Raw genomic sequence first — 19063 nt, forward strand, 5'->3', positions numbered from 1 at the left:
TGGGGACATTATACTGTGTGGAGGCAGCTATGGGGGCATTATACTGTGTGGGGGCAGCTATGGGGGTATTATACTGTGTCGGGGCAGCTATGGGGGTATTATACTGTGTGGAGGCAGCTATGGGGGTGTTATACTGTGTGGAGGCAGCTATGGGGGTATTATACTGTGTGGAGGCAGCTATGGGGGTATTATACTGTGTCGGGGCAGCTATGGGGGGTATTATACTGTGTCGGGGCAGCTATGGGGTTATTATACTGTGTCGGGGCAGCTATGGGGGTATTATACTGTGTCGGGGCAGCTATGGGGGTATTATACTGTGTGGGGGCAGCTATGGGGGTATTATACTGTGTGGAGGCAGCTATGGGGGTATTATACTGTGTGGAGGCAGCTATGGGGCATTATACTGTGTGGGGGCAGCTATGGGGACATTATACTGTGTGGAGGCAGCTATGGGGGCATTATACTGTGTGGGGGCAGCTATGGGGGTATTATACTGTGTCGGGGCAGCTATGGGGGTATTATACTGTGTGGAGGCAGCTATGGGGGTGTTATACTGTGTGGAGGCAGCTATGGGGGTATTATACTGTGTGGAGGCAGCTATGGGGGTATTATACTGTGTCGGGGCAGCTATGGGGGGTATTATACTGTGTCGGGGCAGCTATGGGGTTATTATACTGTGTCGGGGCAGCTATGGGGACATTATACTGTGTGGAGGCAGCTATGGGGGGCATTATACTGTGTGGGGGCAGCTATGGGGACATTATACTGTGTCGGGGCAGCTATGGGGGTATTATACTGTGTCGGGGCAGCTATGGGGACATTATACTGTGTGGAGGCAGCTATGGGGGTATTATACTGTGTCGGGGCAGCTATGGGGGTATTATACTGTGTGGAGGCAGCTATGGGGGTATTATACTGTGTCGGGGCAGCTATGGGGGTATTATACTGTGTGGGGGCAGCTATGGGGGCATTATACTGTGACGGGGCAGCTATATATATAAGGGTATGTTCACACGGCCTATTTACGGACGTAAATCGGGCGTTTTTGCCCCGAATTACGCCCGAAAATAGCGCCTCAATAGCGCTGACAAACATCTGCCCATTGAAAGCAATGGGCAGACGTTTGTCTGTTCACACGAGGCGTATATTTACGCGCCGCTGTCAAATGACGGCGCGTAAATAGACGCCCGCGTCAAAGAAGTGACCTGTCACTTCTTTGGCCGTAATTGGAGCCGCTATTCATTGACTCCAATGAATAGCAGCGCTAATTACGGCCGTAATTGACGCGGCGTTCAAGCGCCTGCACATGCCGGTACGGCTGAAATTACGGGGATGTTTTCAGGCTGAAACATCCCCGTAATTTCAGCCGTTACGGACCCCCGCCGTGTGAACATACCCTAAGGGTATGTGCACACACACTAATTACGTCCGTAATTTACGGACGTATTTCGGCCGCAAGTTCCGGACCGAACTCAGTGCAGGGAGCCGGGCTCCTAGCATCATAGTTATGTACGACGCTAGGAGTCCCTGCCTCGCTGCAGGACAACTGTCCCGTACTGTAATCATATTTTCAGTACAGGACAGTAGTAGGGGTCTATCATTCCTAATGCAGCCGGGTGCCGGCCGATTTATGAACGGCCGGCACCCGGCCGGGAAACCCTGCCGTGTGAATGAGGCCTAACAGACCACTGCATTCCTTTTGCTAGCAGTATTCTAAAATGCACAGCGTGGATCACGTGGTCTCTTCTCTGCGCACAGCACCATCTGGTGGACAACAAGCGCACTGCGCCCCGTCTGCACATCGTTATTCGGACCGTACCATTCCCTCACTTGTGTATCTCACCCTCACGTCTTATTTATCACAAAACTCTGTCCTTAAATCACTGCAGAGAATATTTTATTACTTCGTTATTATTAACACGTCATAACTGGAGTTTTACCCCGGAATCCCAAGTCTATAAATAGCACGGAGGTGAGGTACGTCCCCCCTCCTGAGAATGGTACAGTCCCAAGATGGCGGCCACCATGAGGAAGACGGTGAGACAGCTCGGGGCCGGTATTTGGGGTGCTGGGGATAGATTTGGGGTCTCCTGTGATGAGTGTCGCGGAGGGGCCGGTACGGAGAGGAGGGGACGAGGCTTTGGCGCAATTAGCGGCGTTGTGATGTCAGTATAATGGCTGAGGACTGAGCAGCTCCTGTCCGCTCGGTGGATGAAGGGCTCCTGGGGAACTAGAAGTCTCAGCATGTCCTCCAGGAGGATGGGGAGGAGAGTAGTTGGGACTACTTCCCCTGTACGTGGTCCATATACTTCTCTTCTAGCTGATGTAGAACTACAACCCCCATCTTCTCTGCTGATCCTGGTTGTAGTTCCATCTAGACTTCCCATGTGGTAAATCTTCTGGTCAGGAGCGCGAGGTGCCGGATCACTGGACGTTGTGACCCATCAGGTGTAGATGGGGGATCTGCTGCCGGATTATCCGGTGATTTCCTGCATTATTCTCCCCTCACAGTGTAAATATTTTACTTGCCTTTTGGTTTCTACTCCAGTCACACCGAGAGCTGCGTTTTACATCGGGGTGACTACTTTCACAACCTGCGTTACGTTTTACATTTGTTCCTTTTCTCGCAGGTCGCTGAGGACGTGAACGTCACCTTCGAGGACCAGCAGAAAATAAACATCTTTGCGAGAAATACAAGTAGAATCAACGAGCTGAAGGATGAGATTGAAGTGAAGAAGGTAACGGCCCGGCCTGCCCGGATGTGGTGAAACGGCCGTTATATCCGCACTGACGGGATCTCACACATCCGCCATACAATCCGGGGCGTGCACTGTAATGTACAGACCGCGTCACGCCCCCACTAGGTGGCGTGGCGTCTTCTGAGTGACAGGGCCCGGCAGTGTAGAAGCCGCGATCACACCTGGCCCCGTATTCTCCTGAGCGCGCCCACACCTCGGCTCCTGAATCAGCGCATGCGCAGTGCAGCACCCTGGTGTAGTGAGACATTATCAGCGCGTGCATAGCAGAGCCGATTAGACGAGCTCAGGAGAATACGGGGCCAGCCGTGACCGCGGCTTCTACACTGCCGGGCCCTGTCACTCACAGAAGGGAGGGCTGGACGGGGGACAGAAGGCAGAGCTGTTTGGAGCCGCGGTGACGTCCTCGTTATTCCTTATATTCAAATGAGCTTTTTGGAGCAAAGTTCTGAAAAATGGAAACCGCGTTCTGTTCGGGTGAGACTGCACGATATCTCTCAGCTGCTGGTTTTATAGGCAAATATCTGGTGACTCTCCCTTTAAAGAGTCTGTCACTGGTTCAGTAATGTCCGATCTCCCAGCTAATCTGATAATAGTGAAAACTGTGTCCCAAAACATTTAAATGTTATGAGCTTTCTTCTAAATATGCAAATGAGCCAATACTAGACAAGTGGGAGGTAACAGCAGCGATTCTCTGGAGGTGGAGCCTCCTCACAGCCTCTAACACTGTCCAATCAGCATGAAGCTGCTTCACACAGTGTGAGAGACTGAGGCTGGAGGGAAGGGGGATCACATAAAACAGCCGTATGTCGGGCTGTGGACCACCTAGAACAGCGGTTCTGGTGGCATATGAGAGAGGAGATTCTAATCTTTCATATGTCTGCAGTTGACCGGAAGTATCACCAGTTGAAAACACAGTTGGGAATGGAAGCTGTATACTAGATAATCACGCTGTGTTGCGGTGCAGGGAAGAGAAGAAGCTGTATGCTGATTGGACGGCGTTATACAGAAAACATTACACTGCCCAGAGTGAAACGAAAGTCACCTCCTAATTGGCAAGTATATCCAAATTATTATATTTAGACAAATGCACACAACTTTGCGAATAATAAATGTTTTTGAAAAAAAAAATTACACCAGATATCAGCGTCAGAGCGCCTGTTAGATTAGTTAGGGGATGGGGAATTAATAAACTGGTGACAGATTCTCCTTAAATGTCACCCAATACAGCGCCTACCATGTATTCCCACTCAGATGCCCCACAAAATGTGCCAACCGCAATCTTCCCTTAAAATCCACTGTACGCCCCCCCCCCCCCGATCCCCGGCTGTTCTATTAACACATCTGTTTCTCAACTGATAGAAAGAACTTCACAACCTGGAAGACGCCTGTGACGACCTCCTGATGCTGGAAGATTCTCTCCTTATTCCTTATCAGATAGGAGACGTTTTTATTAGTCACAACCAAGAAGAGACTCAGGAGATGCTGGAAGCTGCGAAGGTCAGAGACGCAGCCACGACGAGAAAACATCCACTGAACTAATGGGGAGGATGAATCTAATGATTAGATGTTATGTTTGAAGCTAGAAAATGGCGCCAAAAGTAGCGCAGATTTCATTGTCTGGCTTTAAAGAGGCTGTCACCACATTAGAAGTGCCCTGTCTTCTACATCATGTGATCGGCGCTGTAATGTAGGTGACAGCAGGGTTTTTTTATTTAGAAAAATGATCATTTTATGAGCGATTTTAGCTTTATTTCGAATGACTGTATTAATGCCCAACTAGGCGTTTTTACTTTTGACCAAGTGGGCGTTGTGGAGAGAAGTGTATGACGCTGACCAATCAGTGACCAATCAGCGTCATACACGTCTCCATTAATTTACTCTGCACATAGTGATCCTTCGTTGATCACTATGTGCAGTCACATACTCAACACATTAACGTTACTGCGGTGTCCTGACCGTGAATAGACATCACCTCCAGCCAGGACGTGATGTCTATTCACAATCCCTGCACCTCGCTAACGTTTATGTGGGACTTACAGCACAGCAAGCGTGATCTCGCTGTAAGCTGTCATTTACAGCGTGATCTTTGCGAGATTACACTTACTATATACAAGAATATAACTACTATAATACTGCTCCTATATACAGGAATATAACTACTATAATACTGCTCCTATATACAAGAATATAACTACTATAATACTGCTCCTATATACAAGAATATAACTACTATAATACTGCCCACCTGTGTACAAGAATATAGCTACTATAATAGCTGAGCTTGGTGGTTTAAGTGGCTTGTGAACTAAGTGGAGTTCTAAAACCGGAATTCGTTCCAGCTGAACAGCTGACGAGGGGGAAGGGGTTAACTGGACACAGATTCGTTCCAGCTGAACAGCTGACGAGGGGGAAGGGGTTAACTGGACACAGATTCGTTCCAGCTGAACAGCTGACGAGGGGGAAGGGGTTAACTGGACACAGGTGGTATAAATTAGTCAGCAGACCTCATTTTGAGCTTGCTCTTTCTGAGCTTGGTGGTTTAAGTGGCTTGTGAACTAAGTGGAGTTCTAAAACCGGAATTCGTTCCAGCTGAACAGCTGACGAGGGGGAAGGGGTTAACTGGACACAGATTCGTTCCAGCTGAACAGCTGACGAGGGGGAAGGGGTTAACTGGACACAGATTCGTTCCAGCTGAACAGCTGACGAGGGGGAAGGGGTTAACTGGACACAGGTGGTATAAATTAGTCAGCAGACCTCATTTTGAGCTTGCTCTTTCTGAGCTTGGTGGTTTAAGTGGCTTGTGAACTAAGTGGAGTTCTAAAACCGGAATTCGTTCCAGCTGAACAGCTGACGAGGGGGAAGGGGTTAACTGGACACAGATTCGTTCCAGCTGAACAGCTGACGAGGGGGAAGGGGTTAACTGGACACAGATTCGTTCCAGCTGAACAGCTGACGAGGGGGAAGGGGTTAACTGGACACAGGTGGTATAAATTAGTCAGCAGACCTCATTTTGAGCTTGCTCTTTCTGAGCTTGGTGGTTTAAGTGGCTTGTGAACTAAGTGGAGTTCTAAAACCGGAGTTGAAAAGAGGAGTTGAAGCCCCAGTAAGTACTCTTCTTTTCTTTTTCTTTGACAATTGTTCGCTGTTTTGGTGTAACTTGGATAATGGATAGCAAGATTGGAGGTTTTCTTCAGTGCACAGTTTGTCATATGTATACACGACTGGAGCCGGAGTTCCAGGGTGAATATCTCTGTGGCAGATGTGAGCATGTTGTTCACCTGGAAGCTCGTATTAGAGATCTGGAGGAGCAGAATGCAACACTGAGGAGGATAGACAATTTTGAGCGGAGCTTGCTGCTCACAGAGCATGCAGTTAGTGGGTTAGAACTGGAGGGTGAAGACATGGGTGAGCAGGATCAGGTAAGTAGCTGGGTTAATGTAGTTAGGGGCAGTAGAAAGGGGTCAAAGACAAGGAAGGCCGATCCGGTTTCTGGCATTCCAAGCAAAATTGCCAGGTTGGGTGATGATGCGAGGGTGTCAGTCTCAGAAAAGGCAGCCCTAGTGGATACTGATCTCCCTAACAGCCGGGAGAACAGCCCAGCTAGTAGTCGGCGGGATGGTAATGCAGGCAAGCCAAGACAATTGATAGTTGTAGGGGATTCTATAATCAGGAAGACGGATAGAATAATTTGTCGCCAAGACCGCCTCAACCGAATGGTTTGCTGTCTCCCTGGTGCCAGGGTTCGGCATGTGGTGGAACGGGTGGACAAATTGCTGGGAGGGGCTGGTGATGATCCAGCTGTCGTGGTCCATGTCGGTACCAACGACAGAATAAATGGTAGGTGGAGGAGCCTTAAGAATAATTTTAAAGAACTAGGCTACAAGCTGAAGGGAAGGACCTCCAAGGTTGTATTCTCAGGAATACTGCCTGTGCCATGCGCATCACAGGAAAGACAGCGGGAGCTTAGGGAGTTAAATGCATGGCTGAAGTCTTGGTGTAGAGGAGAAGGATTTGGGTTCCTAGAGCACTGGGCTGACTTTTCATTGGGGTACAAACTGTATTCTGCAGATGATTTGCACCTAAATGGAAGGGGGTCCGCTGTGCTGGGGGAGAGAATTCTAGCTGGGGTGGCGGAGTATTTAAACTAGGGCTGAGGAGGGAGGTCAATGTAGAAAAAAAAGGGGTAGCCAGGTTAGAGAGGGGTCAGACTATATTGGTGGGGGGAGAAACAGAATGTGGGGAGAGGACTAGACAACAAGATAAGGAGATCCTTTCGTTGCAAAACATCAGTGTAAATAAAAAGGACCGATTAATGTCAAATCACATTTCTGATAATAAAAGTGAAAAACTGACAGGCAAGTTAAAGTGTATGTTCACAAATGCCAGAAGTCTAGCAAGCAAAATGGGGGAGCTGGAGGCCTTGATACTGGAAGAAAATATAGATATAGTTGGTGTTGCTGAAACATGGCTGGACTCTTCACATGACTGGGCTGTAAATCTACAGGGTTTTACACTTTTTCGTAAAGACAGGACAAATAGGAAAGGTGGTGGTGTATGTCTGTATGTGAAAAGTGATATGAAGGCGAGTGTGAAAGAGACAATAGTGGGTGAAGATTGTGAGGAGGTTGAAACCTTGTGGGTGGAACTAGAAAGGGAGGTAAACACTGAAAAAATTACTTTTGGTGTAATCTATAGACCCCCCAATATAACTGAGGAGATGGAAGGTCAGATATATAAACAGATGGAGCGGGCTGCACAGACGGGTACTGTAGTGATAATGGGAGATTTTAATTTCCGGGATATTAATTGGTGTCATGGTTCGGCTTCAACTGCAAAGGGGAGACATTTCCTCAACCTGTTGCAGGAAAATTTTATGGGCCAGTTTGTGGAAGACCCGACTAGAGGTGAAGCTCTGTTGGATCTGGTCATTTCTAATAATGCAGATCTTGTTGGGAATGTCAATGTTCGTGAAAACCTCGGTAACAGTGATCATAATATAGTTACATTTTACCTATACTGTAAAAAACAAACGCAGGCTGGGAGGGCAAAAACATTTAATTTTAAGAAAGCCAATTTCCCCAGGATGAGGGCTGCAATTCAGGATATAGACTGGGAAGAACTAATGTCAAATAATGGAACAAATGATAAATGGGAGATTTTCACATCTACTTTGAGTTATTATAGTGCAAAATTTATTCCTACAGGTAATAAGTATAAACGACTCAAATTAAACCCCACATGGCTTACACCTTCTGTGAAAGGGGCAATACATGACAAAAAAAGGGCATTTAAAAAATACAAATCTGAGGGTACAGCTGTAGCCTTTGTAAAATATAAAGAGCTTAATAAAATCTGTAAAAATGTAATAAAATTAGCAAAAATACAAAATGAAAGGCAGGTGGCCAAGGATAGTAAAACAAATCCTAAAAAATTCTTCAAGCATATAAATGCAAAAAAGCCAAGGTCTGAACATGTAGGACCCCTAGATAATGGTAATGGGGAGTTGATCACAGGGGATCAAGAGAAGGCAGAGTTACTAAATGGGTTCTTTAGCTCTGTATATACAACAGAAGAAAGAGCAGCTGATGTAGCCGGTGCCAGTGCTGTTAATATATCAGTTGATATACTGAATTGGATGAATGTAGAGATGGTCCAAACTAAATTAAATAAAATAAATGTGCACAAGGCTCCGGGACCAGATGGGTTACACCCTAGAATTCTTAAAGAGCTTAGTTCAGTTATTTCTGTCCCCCTTTTCATAATATTCAGAGAATCTCTAGTGACTGGTATAGTGCCAAGGGACTGGCGCAGGGCAAATGTGGTGCCTATTTTCAAAAAGGGCTCTAGGTCTTCCCCGGGTAATTATAGACCAGTAAGCTTAACATCCATCGTGGGGAAAATGTTTGAGGGGCTATTGAGGGACTATATACAGGATTATGTGACAATAAATAGCATTATAAGTGACAGCCAGCACGGTTTTACTAAGGACAGAAGTTGTCAAACTAACCTAATCTGTTTTTATGAAGAGGTGAGCAGAAGTCTAGACAGAGGGGCCGCTGTGGATTTAGTGTTTTTAGACTTTGCAAAGGCATTTGACACTGTCCCCCATAGACGCCTAATGGGTAAATTAAGGACTATAGGTTTAGAAAATATAGTTTGTAATTGGATTGAGAATTGGCTCAAGGACCGTATCCAGAGGGTTGTGGTCAATGATTCCTTCTCTGAATGGTCCCCGGTTATAAGTGGTGACCCCAGGGTTCAGTGCTGGGACCACTATTATTCAACTTATTTATTAATGATATAGAGGAAGGGATTAATAGCACTATTTCTATTTTTGCAGATGACACCAAGCTATGTAATATAGTTCAGACTATGGAAGATGTTCATGAATTACAGGCAGATTTAAACAAACTAAGTGTTTGGGCGTCCACTTGGCAAATGAAGTTTAATGTAGATAAATGTAAAGTTATGCATCTTGGTACCAACAACCTGCATGCATCATATGTCCTAGGGGGCGCTACACTGGCGGATTCACTTGTTGAGAAGGATCTGGGTGTACTTGTAAATCATAAACTCAATAACAGCATGCAGTGTCAATCAGCTGCTTCAAAGGCCAGCAGGATATTGTCGTGTATTAAAAGAGGCATGGACTCGCGGGACAGGGATGTAATAATGCCACTTTACAAAGCATTAGTGAGGCCTCATCTAGAATATGCAGTTCAGTTCTGGGCTCCAGTTCATAGAAAGGATGCCCTGGAGTTGGAAAAAATACAAAGAAGAGCAACGAAGCTAATAAGGGGCATGGAGAATTTAAGTTATGAGGAAAGATTGAAAGAATTAAACCTATTTAGCCTTGAAAAAAGAAGACTAAGGGGGGACATGATTAACTTATATAAATATATTAATGGCACATACAAAAAATATGGTGAAATCCTGTTCCTTGTAAAACCCCCTCAAAAAACAAGGGGGCACTCCCTCCGTCTGGAGAAAAAAAGGTTCAAGCTGCAGAGGCGACAAGGCTTCTTTACAGTGAGAACTGTGAATTTATGGAATAGCCTACCGCAGGAGCTGGTCACAGCAGGGACAGTAGATGGCTTTAAAAAAGGGTTAGATAATTTCCTAGAACAAAAAAATATTAGCTCCTATGTGTAGAAATTTTTCCTTCCCTTTTCCCTTCCCTTGGTTGAACTTGATGGACATGTGTCTTTTTTCAGCCGTACTAACTATGTAACTATAATACTGCCCCCTATATACAAGAATATAACTACTATAATACTGCTCCTATATACAAGAATATAACTACTATAATACTGCCCACCTGTGTACAAGAATAGAGCTACTATAATACTGCCCCCTATATACAAGAATATAGCTACTATAATACTGCCCCCTATATACAAGAATATAACTACTATAATACTGCCCCTATATACAAGAATATAACTACTATAATGCTGCTCCTATGTACAAGAATATAACTACTATAATACTGCTCCTATATACAAGAATATAACTACTATAATACTGCCCCTATATACAAGAATATAACTACTATATTACTGCCCCTATATACAAGAATATAACTACTATAATACTGACTCTATATACAAGAATATAACTACTATAATACTGCCCCTATATACAAGAATATAACTACTATAATACTGCCCCTATATACAAGAATATAACTACTATAATACTGCCCCTATATACAAGAATATAACTACTCTAATACTACCCCCCTATATACAAGAATATAACTACTATAATACTGCCCCCCTATATACAAGAATATAACTACTATAATACTGCTCCTATATACAAGAATATAACTACTATAATACTGCTCCTATATACAAGAATATAACTACTATAATACTGCTCCTATATACAAGAATATAACTACTATAATACTGCCCCCTATATACAAGAATATAACTACTATAATACTGCCCCTTATATACAAGAATATAACTACTATAATACTGCCCCTATATACAAGAATATATCTACTATAATACTGCCCCTATATACAAGAATATAACTACTATAATACTGCCCCTATATACAAGAATATAACTACTATAATACTGCCTCCTATATACAGGAATATAACTACTATAATACTGCCTCCCTATATACAAGAATATAACTACTATAATACTACTCCTATATACAAGAATATAACTACTATAATACTGCCCCTATATACAAGAATATAACTACTATAATACTGCCCCCTATATACAAGAATATAACTACTATACTACTGCCCCTATATACAAGAATATAACTACTATAATACTGCCCCCTATATACAAGAATATAACTACTATAATACTGCTCCTATATACAAGAATATAACTACTATAATACTGCTCCTATATACAAGAATATAACTACTATAATACTGCCCCTATATACAAGAATATAACTACTATAATACTGCCCCTATATACAAGAATATAACTACTATAATACTGCCCCCTATATACAAGAATATAACTACTATAATACTAGCCCCTATATACAAGAATATAACTACTATAATACTGTTCCTGTATACAAGAATATAACTACTATAATACTGCTCCTATATACAAGAATATAACTACTATAATACTGCCCCTATATACAAGAATATAACTACTATAATACTGCCATTATATACAAGAATATAATTACTATACTGCCCCCTGTATACAAGAATATAACTACTATAATACTGCTCCTATACACAAGAATATAACTACTATAATACTGCCCCTATATACAAGAATATAACGACTATAATACTGCTCCTATATACAAGAATATAACTACTATAATACTGCTCCTATATACAAGAATATAACTACTATAATACTGCTCCTATATACAAGAATATAACTACTATAATACTGCTCCTATATACAAGAATATAACTACTATAATACTGCTCCTACATACAAGAATATAACTACTATAATAGTGCTCCTATATACAAGAATATAACTACTATAATACTGCCCCTATATACAAGAATATAACTACTATAGTACTGCTCCTATATACAAGAATATAACTACTATAATAGTGCTCCTATATACAAGAATATAACTACTATAATACTGCCCCTATATACAAGAATATAACGACTATAATACTGCTCCTATATACAAGAATATAACTACTATAATACTGCTCCTATATACAAGAATATAACTACTATAATACTGCTCCTATATACAAGAATATAACTACTATAATACTGCTCCTATATACAAGAATATAAATACTATAATGCTGCTCCTATATACAAGAATATAACTACTATAATACTGCCCCTTATACACAAGAATATAACTACTATAATACTGCCCCTATATACAAGAATCTAACTACTATAATACTGCCGCTATATACAAGACTATAGCTACTATAATACTGCCCCCTATATACAAGAATATAGCTACTATAATACTGCTCCTATATACAAGAATATAACTACTATAATACTGCCCCTATATACAAGAATATAACTACTATAATACTGCCCCCTATATACAAGAATAGAACTACTATAATACTGCCCCTATATACAAGAATCTAACTACTATAATACTGCCGCTATATACAAGACTATAGCTACTATAATACTGCCCCCTATATACAAGACTATAGCTACTATAATACTGCCCCCTATATACAAGAATATAACTACTATAATACTGCCCCTATATACAAGAATATAACTACTATAATACTGCTCCCTACATACAAGAATATAACTACTATAATACTGCTCCTATATACAAGAACATAACTACTATAATACTGCTCCCGATATACAAGAATATAACTACTATAATACTGCTCCTATATACAAGAATATAACTACTATAATACTGCTCCCGATATACAAGACTATAACTACTATAATACTGCCCCTATATACAAGAATATAACTACTATAATACTGCTCCTATATACAAGAATATAACTACTATAATACTACCCCTATATACAAGAATATAACTACTATAATACTGCTCCTATATACAAGAATATAACTACTATAATACTTCTCCCTACATACAAGAATATAACTACTATAATACTGCCCCTATATACAAGAATATAACTACTATAATACTGCTCCTATATACAAGAATATAACTACTATAATACTGCCCCTATATACAGGAATCGAACTACTATAATACTGCCCTCTATATACAAGAATATAACTACTATAATACTGCCCCTATATACCAGAATATAACTACTATAATACTGCTCCTATATACAAGAATATAACTACTATAATACTGGCTCCTATATACAAGAATATAACTACTATAATACTGCCGCTATATACAAGACTATAGCTACTATAATACTGCCCCCTATAGGTACTGGAAGGCTTCCTGGTATATGTTGTACATATGGATGTGGATTGTATACGTGTGTGTATATAGCAGGGGGGGGTGGCACTTAGTTTCTTGCTGATAATTTGGTAGGAAGGTTTCTATAGTTCACTTTGCTGCCGGATATAAACCATGTGACACGATATAAGGGAGTAGCACGCGGTCATCATGTATATTATATAATGTATCAGGAGGAGGTCGCTGTGTCGGCTGCTGTATAATTACTGTACTTTATATATCTCCGTTAGTAACCGTTTCCTCTGCTCCATCCCCCGCACCCCCACAATTCTCGCTTAGTCTCTTCAGGACATGTAACTAGACGTCATGTATATAATCCTGTGTTTTGGGGGGGGCCGGGCAGAGAACTGGGGACCCTCCAGCTGATAAGGGGAAGGGCTGATCATTGGTATAGAGTAAATGTAATGATCATATTTTAATTAAAGGGCCGGCGTCCAGTAATAACTTTATCCTTGTATGCTTCTTCTTTCTTCCGTCCAGAGAGGATTACAGGATGAAATTGATTCTTTACAGTCGCGAGTTGAATCCATCCAGCGAGTCCTCGGTGATCTCAAGGTCCAGCTGTACGCCAAGTTCGGAAACAATATCAACCTGGAGGCCGACGACGGCTAAATCCTTTACATTATTGGGTTTTTTTTTCCCAAATTTTTATTTATTTTTTAATTTTATTGGTTAAAGAAAAAAGGAAAAGCCAGGCGGCTGCTTGAAATCAAAACGGCCCCAACAACAGCGATCTCTGTGACACGTGATTAGACCCTTTAAGGTGCCCCACTGACCTATTACAGGGGGGAGGGTTTGGGGGTGTTTTCGCAGTGCACCCAAATCATTTCTTGCATCTTCCCCGGTTGTTTGTAGTTCATCAGCTCCTGGAGTTGGAGTTGCCACCATTGCTGTACAGTTGCAGTAGAATGTGTTGCCCCTTTCTACGGTGAGGGGAACATTTGCTGCGTTTTCAGAAAGATATTTAAATGTCAAAACCTGTGAATCTCCCATAAATAAAGCAGCGTCCCGGCCTGCAGATCTGTCGTGTGATACGTTTTATGATTATTTTTAAGAATTATAACTTTACTTTTTTACAGGTGCTGTCCAGGATTAGTAAAACCGCTGCTATCCTCCAGAAACCGCGCCACTTCTATCCACAGGTTGTGTGTGGTATTACAGATCCGCTCCGTACACTTTAATGTACCTGAGCTGCAATACCCCACATGTGGACAGGTGAGCGGCTGATTCTGGAAGGCAGCCATGTTTTTCTATTCCTGGACAAGCCCTTTAACCCTGCTTCCCTGGTAGTGTGGACGATGCATCACAAATCTAAGCCTAAATCTGTAAATACAGTGAAGTTTGTGAACCCCTGACTCTCCCACCGATATGATCTTGTTGTAAACAATGGGTGTTAATCTGGAGTTGGCCCCTTTTGTGGATATATCGGCCTCCGCTCTTCTGGGAATGATTTTTCATGAGATTTTGCGGAGCCTCAGGAATTTGTACCCATTTGTGAGGTCGGGCGCTGATGTTCGGGGGAGGGAGGTCTGGCTCGCAATCTGTGTTATAATTAATTTCAAAGGTGTTTGATGGAGTTGATGTTTGGGTTTTGTGCAGCCTCTCAAGTTCCTTCACCTTTAAATCCTAAGGGTCTTTATGGAGCTCGCTGTCTTCAGACCATTATTCCTCTTCTACCAAGTGTTGCAGTCAGCACCATGCATTACGGTAGATAGCGTTCTCCTGGCACCTGCCATACCCAGGTTCATCCATCAGACTGCCAGATAGTGAGCCATGATTCATCACTCCAGAGCACACGCTGCTCCAGGGTGGCGTGCTTTACACCACTTCAGCTGCCGCTTGGCATTGTGCATGCTGATCTTAGGCAATCTTGGAAAGTTTTTTCATGAAGCTCCAGACCCACAGTTCTAGTGCTGATGGTCCTTTCGGAGGTGGTGTGGAGCTTCTGTAGTGTGTGATAGAACAGAGGATGGGCGATTTATAGGTTACTGGGGCAGATCTAGCAGATAAAAATAGCCTTTACTGGTAAACAGGATAGATCTAGCAGATAATAATAGCACTTACAGGTGACCGGGCAGATCTAGAAGATAATAACACTCACAGGTGATCGGGGAAGATCCAGTAGATAATAATAGCACATACAGGTGACCGGGGCATATCTAGCAGATAATAATATCACTTACAGCTGATGGGGCAGATGTAGGAGATAATAGCACTTACAGGTGATCAGGGAAGATCCATCAGATAATAGCACATACAGGTGACTGGGGAAGATCTAGCAGATAATAATAGCATTTACAGGTGATCAGGGAAGATCTAGCAGATAATGGCACTTACAGGTGACTGGGGAAGATCTAGCAGATAATAGCACTTACAGGTGACTGGGGAAGATCTAGCAGATAATAGCACTTACAGGTGACTGGGGTAGATCTAGCAGATGGCATTATTTACGCTACGTGTGAACGCGGCTTTAATGCTGTAGGCAGTTTGTTGTGCAACACATTATTGGTTTTTAGAGCGCCTCCTTTCTCTTCGACTCTCCTATTTAAAATATAAGGTTATTTTCCTCCTACTACAGTGCCCCCCACCCACAAGTTTTAGGGTGAAGGTCATGACTACCTGATAAACTGAACTTGCTCCTGTTAGGTCACTCTACTTACTTTGAAGGACTTTTCTCCCAGGACGGTCCAGTTGGGACTCTCTTACATACTGCAATTTTGTCTCGAAGAGCGGGATTCGTCACTTCTGTAGTCTCAAACGGTTACCTCCACATTTTATAGCGGTAGATGTCTGTTGAGAGTGTAAGGACCTTCTAAAAATAGTCTGTCAGGCCTTGGTGACCCATTGTGACAGCCAATGTAACGGCCACGGATAGCCGCTGTCCCTCACCTTCCGATGGCCGTCCTGCTCTGTAGTGCCCTCTAGGGTGCGCGTGTTCCAGGCCTTAAAGGGCCAGCGTGCGAAGACTTGCCCATTTGCCTGAGCGTTGTTGTCTACCCATGTTCGTACTGCAAATGGTCTCTTAGTGTTATCCCGCTCCCAGTGTTCCCGTATCTGATAGCTGTATTTGTTCTTGAGCCTATTGTTGGAGTCGTGTGTGTATCACCTGCCTCGTCTGGTATCCTCTCGAAACACCAAGAGCCATCTGTGCCAAAGTCTCTGCTACACTTCGTGTCTGTCTGGACTCTTACAGGTACCCTTGTGCTAAATAATTTTTGCATAGATTGTTGGTTGGTCCGCTATGGCGGAGCGATCTAGTGGGTGTACATATCCCAGGACCGTGACCGCACGCTCATGCCATGGAACCTGCTGGCCAAACCAAGTCTGCTGTACAAGTAATACAAACAGACATGCGTGACCTCCGGGCATGTCAGGATCAACTATTACAGGCGGTGAACTTCATCCTAAGTTGTTTGGATCATCCTCTTGCCCCATCTCTGGCTGTTCCTGCTACTCCATCACCTGCTACCTTTCCTGCCTACCTTGGTCCTGCAATGTCTTGCCTCTATCTCCTCGCTATGACTGGGATCCCAAGAGCTGCTGAGGGTTCATCAATCCGTGTACCATCCATTTAACGTTACGTGCTCACCTCTTCCCCCTCTGATGAGGCCAAAGTTGCGTTTATTTCCCTCCTTTCCGGCAAAGCCCTGGCATGGGTAAACCCCATCTTGGAACCTGAGGGTCTGTAATTTTCTGATCTGTCGCTATTCCTAGAAACTTTTCGTATGGTGTTCTAGGAACCAGGTCAAACATCTTTTGCCGCTGACTCTCAAGCAAGGGGAATTGATTGTCAGAGAGTATGTCATCTCCTTCCATACACTGGTGGCGGAGCTGGCACTTTCTGGCAAGGACGGTCTCCATACATCAAGGACGTGCTCGCAGCTTACAATCTTCCTTTCACCCTGGATGCTCTTATCCTGTTTGCGACCCGGATCGACTTGAGGATCCAGGAACGTGCTCAGGAGGTTCGTCTAGAGCAAATTGTCCTATACACTGGCATCCACGTTCCAGAGACCCCTGCTGCCTTCTCCAGTTGTTCCACCTGAAGAGCCAATGCAGGTGGACAGAATCAAGTTGTATGATGAGGAGGATGCGCAGACTCTCAGGTCTGTGCGTGTATTGTGGCCACAAATGCCATTTTGTGTGTCAATGTCCACAAAAGCCGGCAAACTCCAGCACCTAGGGTTGGGTGGAAAGATACCAAATCCCCTCCCAAATTATCCATTCCAGTAAGCATTTTCTCGGGAGAGGAATCGCACACCGTCTCTGCCTATCTGGATTCCGGAGAGGCTGCAAATTTTATTCAGCAGGATCTAGTAGATTGTCTCCATCTGCCCATGGTTCCTCTGGAGAGACCCCTGGCTGTTGCCTCTGTGAAAGGATCGGGCACTTCTAGTCCAATTTTGTCCATCAGGGGTCCATTGACACTAAAAGTCGGAATCTTCCACTCGGAACAGATTGTCTTTCTCGTCTTGCCAAAAGCTGTCAATCCCATTCGGCTAGACCTGCCTTGGCTTTGTCTACATGCTCCGGTTCTCGACTAGATTGCCGAAGAGGTCCTTCATTGGGGATCCAAGGGTCTCCACTGCTGCCTGCCGCAGGTTCCTGCTGTTTTGCCTCTACTGCCTTAGTCACTCTCCGATCTACCCACACATTATGCCAGCTTGCGGACGTCTTTAGTAAGTAGGAGGCAGAGGCTCTCGGACCCCATTGCTCCTATGATTGTGTTATTGAACTGCTCCCTGATGTCTCACCACCTTGTGGATGAGTTTATCCTCTCTCCTTGCCGGAGACCCAGACCATGTCGGCTTAAGTCAACCCTTGAGCGAGGGTTCATCTGGAAGTCTTCCTTCTTGGCCAGAGCCGGATTTTTCTTCGTAAAGAAGAAAGATGGGTCTATTCGTCCATGTATCGATTTACGGAGGTTTGAACCAAATCACGGTCAAAAACAATTACCCCTTGCTGCTAATCTCCGAGCTCTGCGACAGAATTCGACAGAATTCGTTGGGAAAAGATTTTCACAAAGCTGGATCTAGGCAGCGCTTATAACTTGACCTGTATCCGCAAAGGTGACGAGTAGAAAACCGCATTAAACACTGAAGACTGTCACTACGAATATCTCTTGATGCCCTTTGGACAGTGTAAGGCTCCAGCTGTATTCCAGCCAATCGTAAATTACATCTTCCGGGATCTTCTGTATATCTGTGTGGTGGTGTATGTGGAAGACATCCTGATCTACTCACCAGATCTGACGATGCATCAGAAGCATGTTCGCCAAGTCCTGTTGTGTTTTAAGGGGGAATCGCCTATATGCTAAACTCGAAAAGTGGGTGTTTTGAGAGGAACGCTCTGCCCTTCCTGGACTACATTGTCTCCGATCGTGGATTGAAGATGGATCCAGAGAATGTGAGATCCGTTTTAAGAGTGGCCACGTCCACAGGGCCTTCGTGCTATACAAAGATTTCTGGTATTTGAAAACGTCTACCAGCAATTTATCCCGAACTTCTCGTCTGTGACTGCTCCAATCTCTGCTCTCACTAAGAAGGGGCTAACACCAAGGTTTGGCCTACTGATGCAGAGTCCGCATTTACCAGCCTCAAGAGCGCCTTCATCTCAGCCTCAGTTCTTGATCATCCTGACGCGTCTCAACAGTTCTATCTAAAGTTTTGATGCATCTTCCGTTGGTGCTGGAGCAATATTACGTCAAAGAAACTCCAAGGGTAAGACGGTGGCTTGTGGCTTCTCAGAGTTATTCTCTCCTGCAGAGCGCAACTACTCCATCGGGGATCGGGAGTTGCTGGCCATCAATTGGCCTTAGAGTGGAGACACTTGACGGAGGGCGCTATTCAGCCTATCGTCAATTATACGGATCACAAG

At 43.7% G+C, this 19063-nt stretch overlaps 1 protein-coding gene across 3 annotated transcripts; it reads left to right on the forward strand.

Annotated features, from left to right (window-relative positions):
- The first annotated feature begins 1955 nt into the window (after nucleotides 1–1955).
- Nucleotides 1956–14215, forward strand: PFDN4 (prefoldin subunit 4). Of its 3 annotated transcripts, none has more exons than XM_075845161.1 (4): nucleotides 1956–2037; nucleotides 2631–2738; nucleotides 4119–4256; nucleotides 13667–14215. In XM_075845161.1, exons 1-4 carry the CDS (start codon nucleotides 2014–2016, stop codon nucleotides 13796–13798), a joined length of 402 nt encoding a protein of 133 aa, XP_075701276.1. In that variant the 5' UTR covers nucleotides 1956–2013; the 3' UTR covers nucleotides 13799–14215. The 3 variants fall into 3 exon arrangements, with proteins under 3 accessions (XP_075701276.1, XP_075701274.1, XP_075701275.1); XM_075845159.1 differs by lacking the exon at nucleotides 1956–2037 and adding an exon at nucleotides 2146–2292; XM_075845160.1 differs by lacking the exon at nucleotides 1956–2037 and adding an exon at nucleotides 2440–2481.
- Nucleotides 14216–19063: the final 4848 nt, after the last annotated feature.

This window comes from Rhinoderma darwinii, chromosome 13, assembly GCF_050947455.1.
Source record: "Rhinoderma darwinii isolate aRhiDar2 chromosome 13, aRhiDar2.hap1, whole genome shotgun sequence".
Classification (NCBI taxonomy): domain Eukaryota; kingdom Metazoa; phylum Chordata; class Amphibia; order Anura; family Rhinodermatidae; genus Rhinoderma; species Rhinoderma darwinii.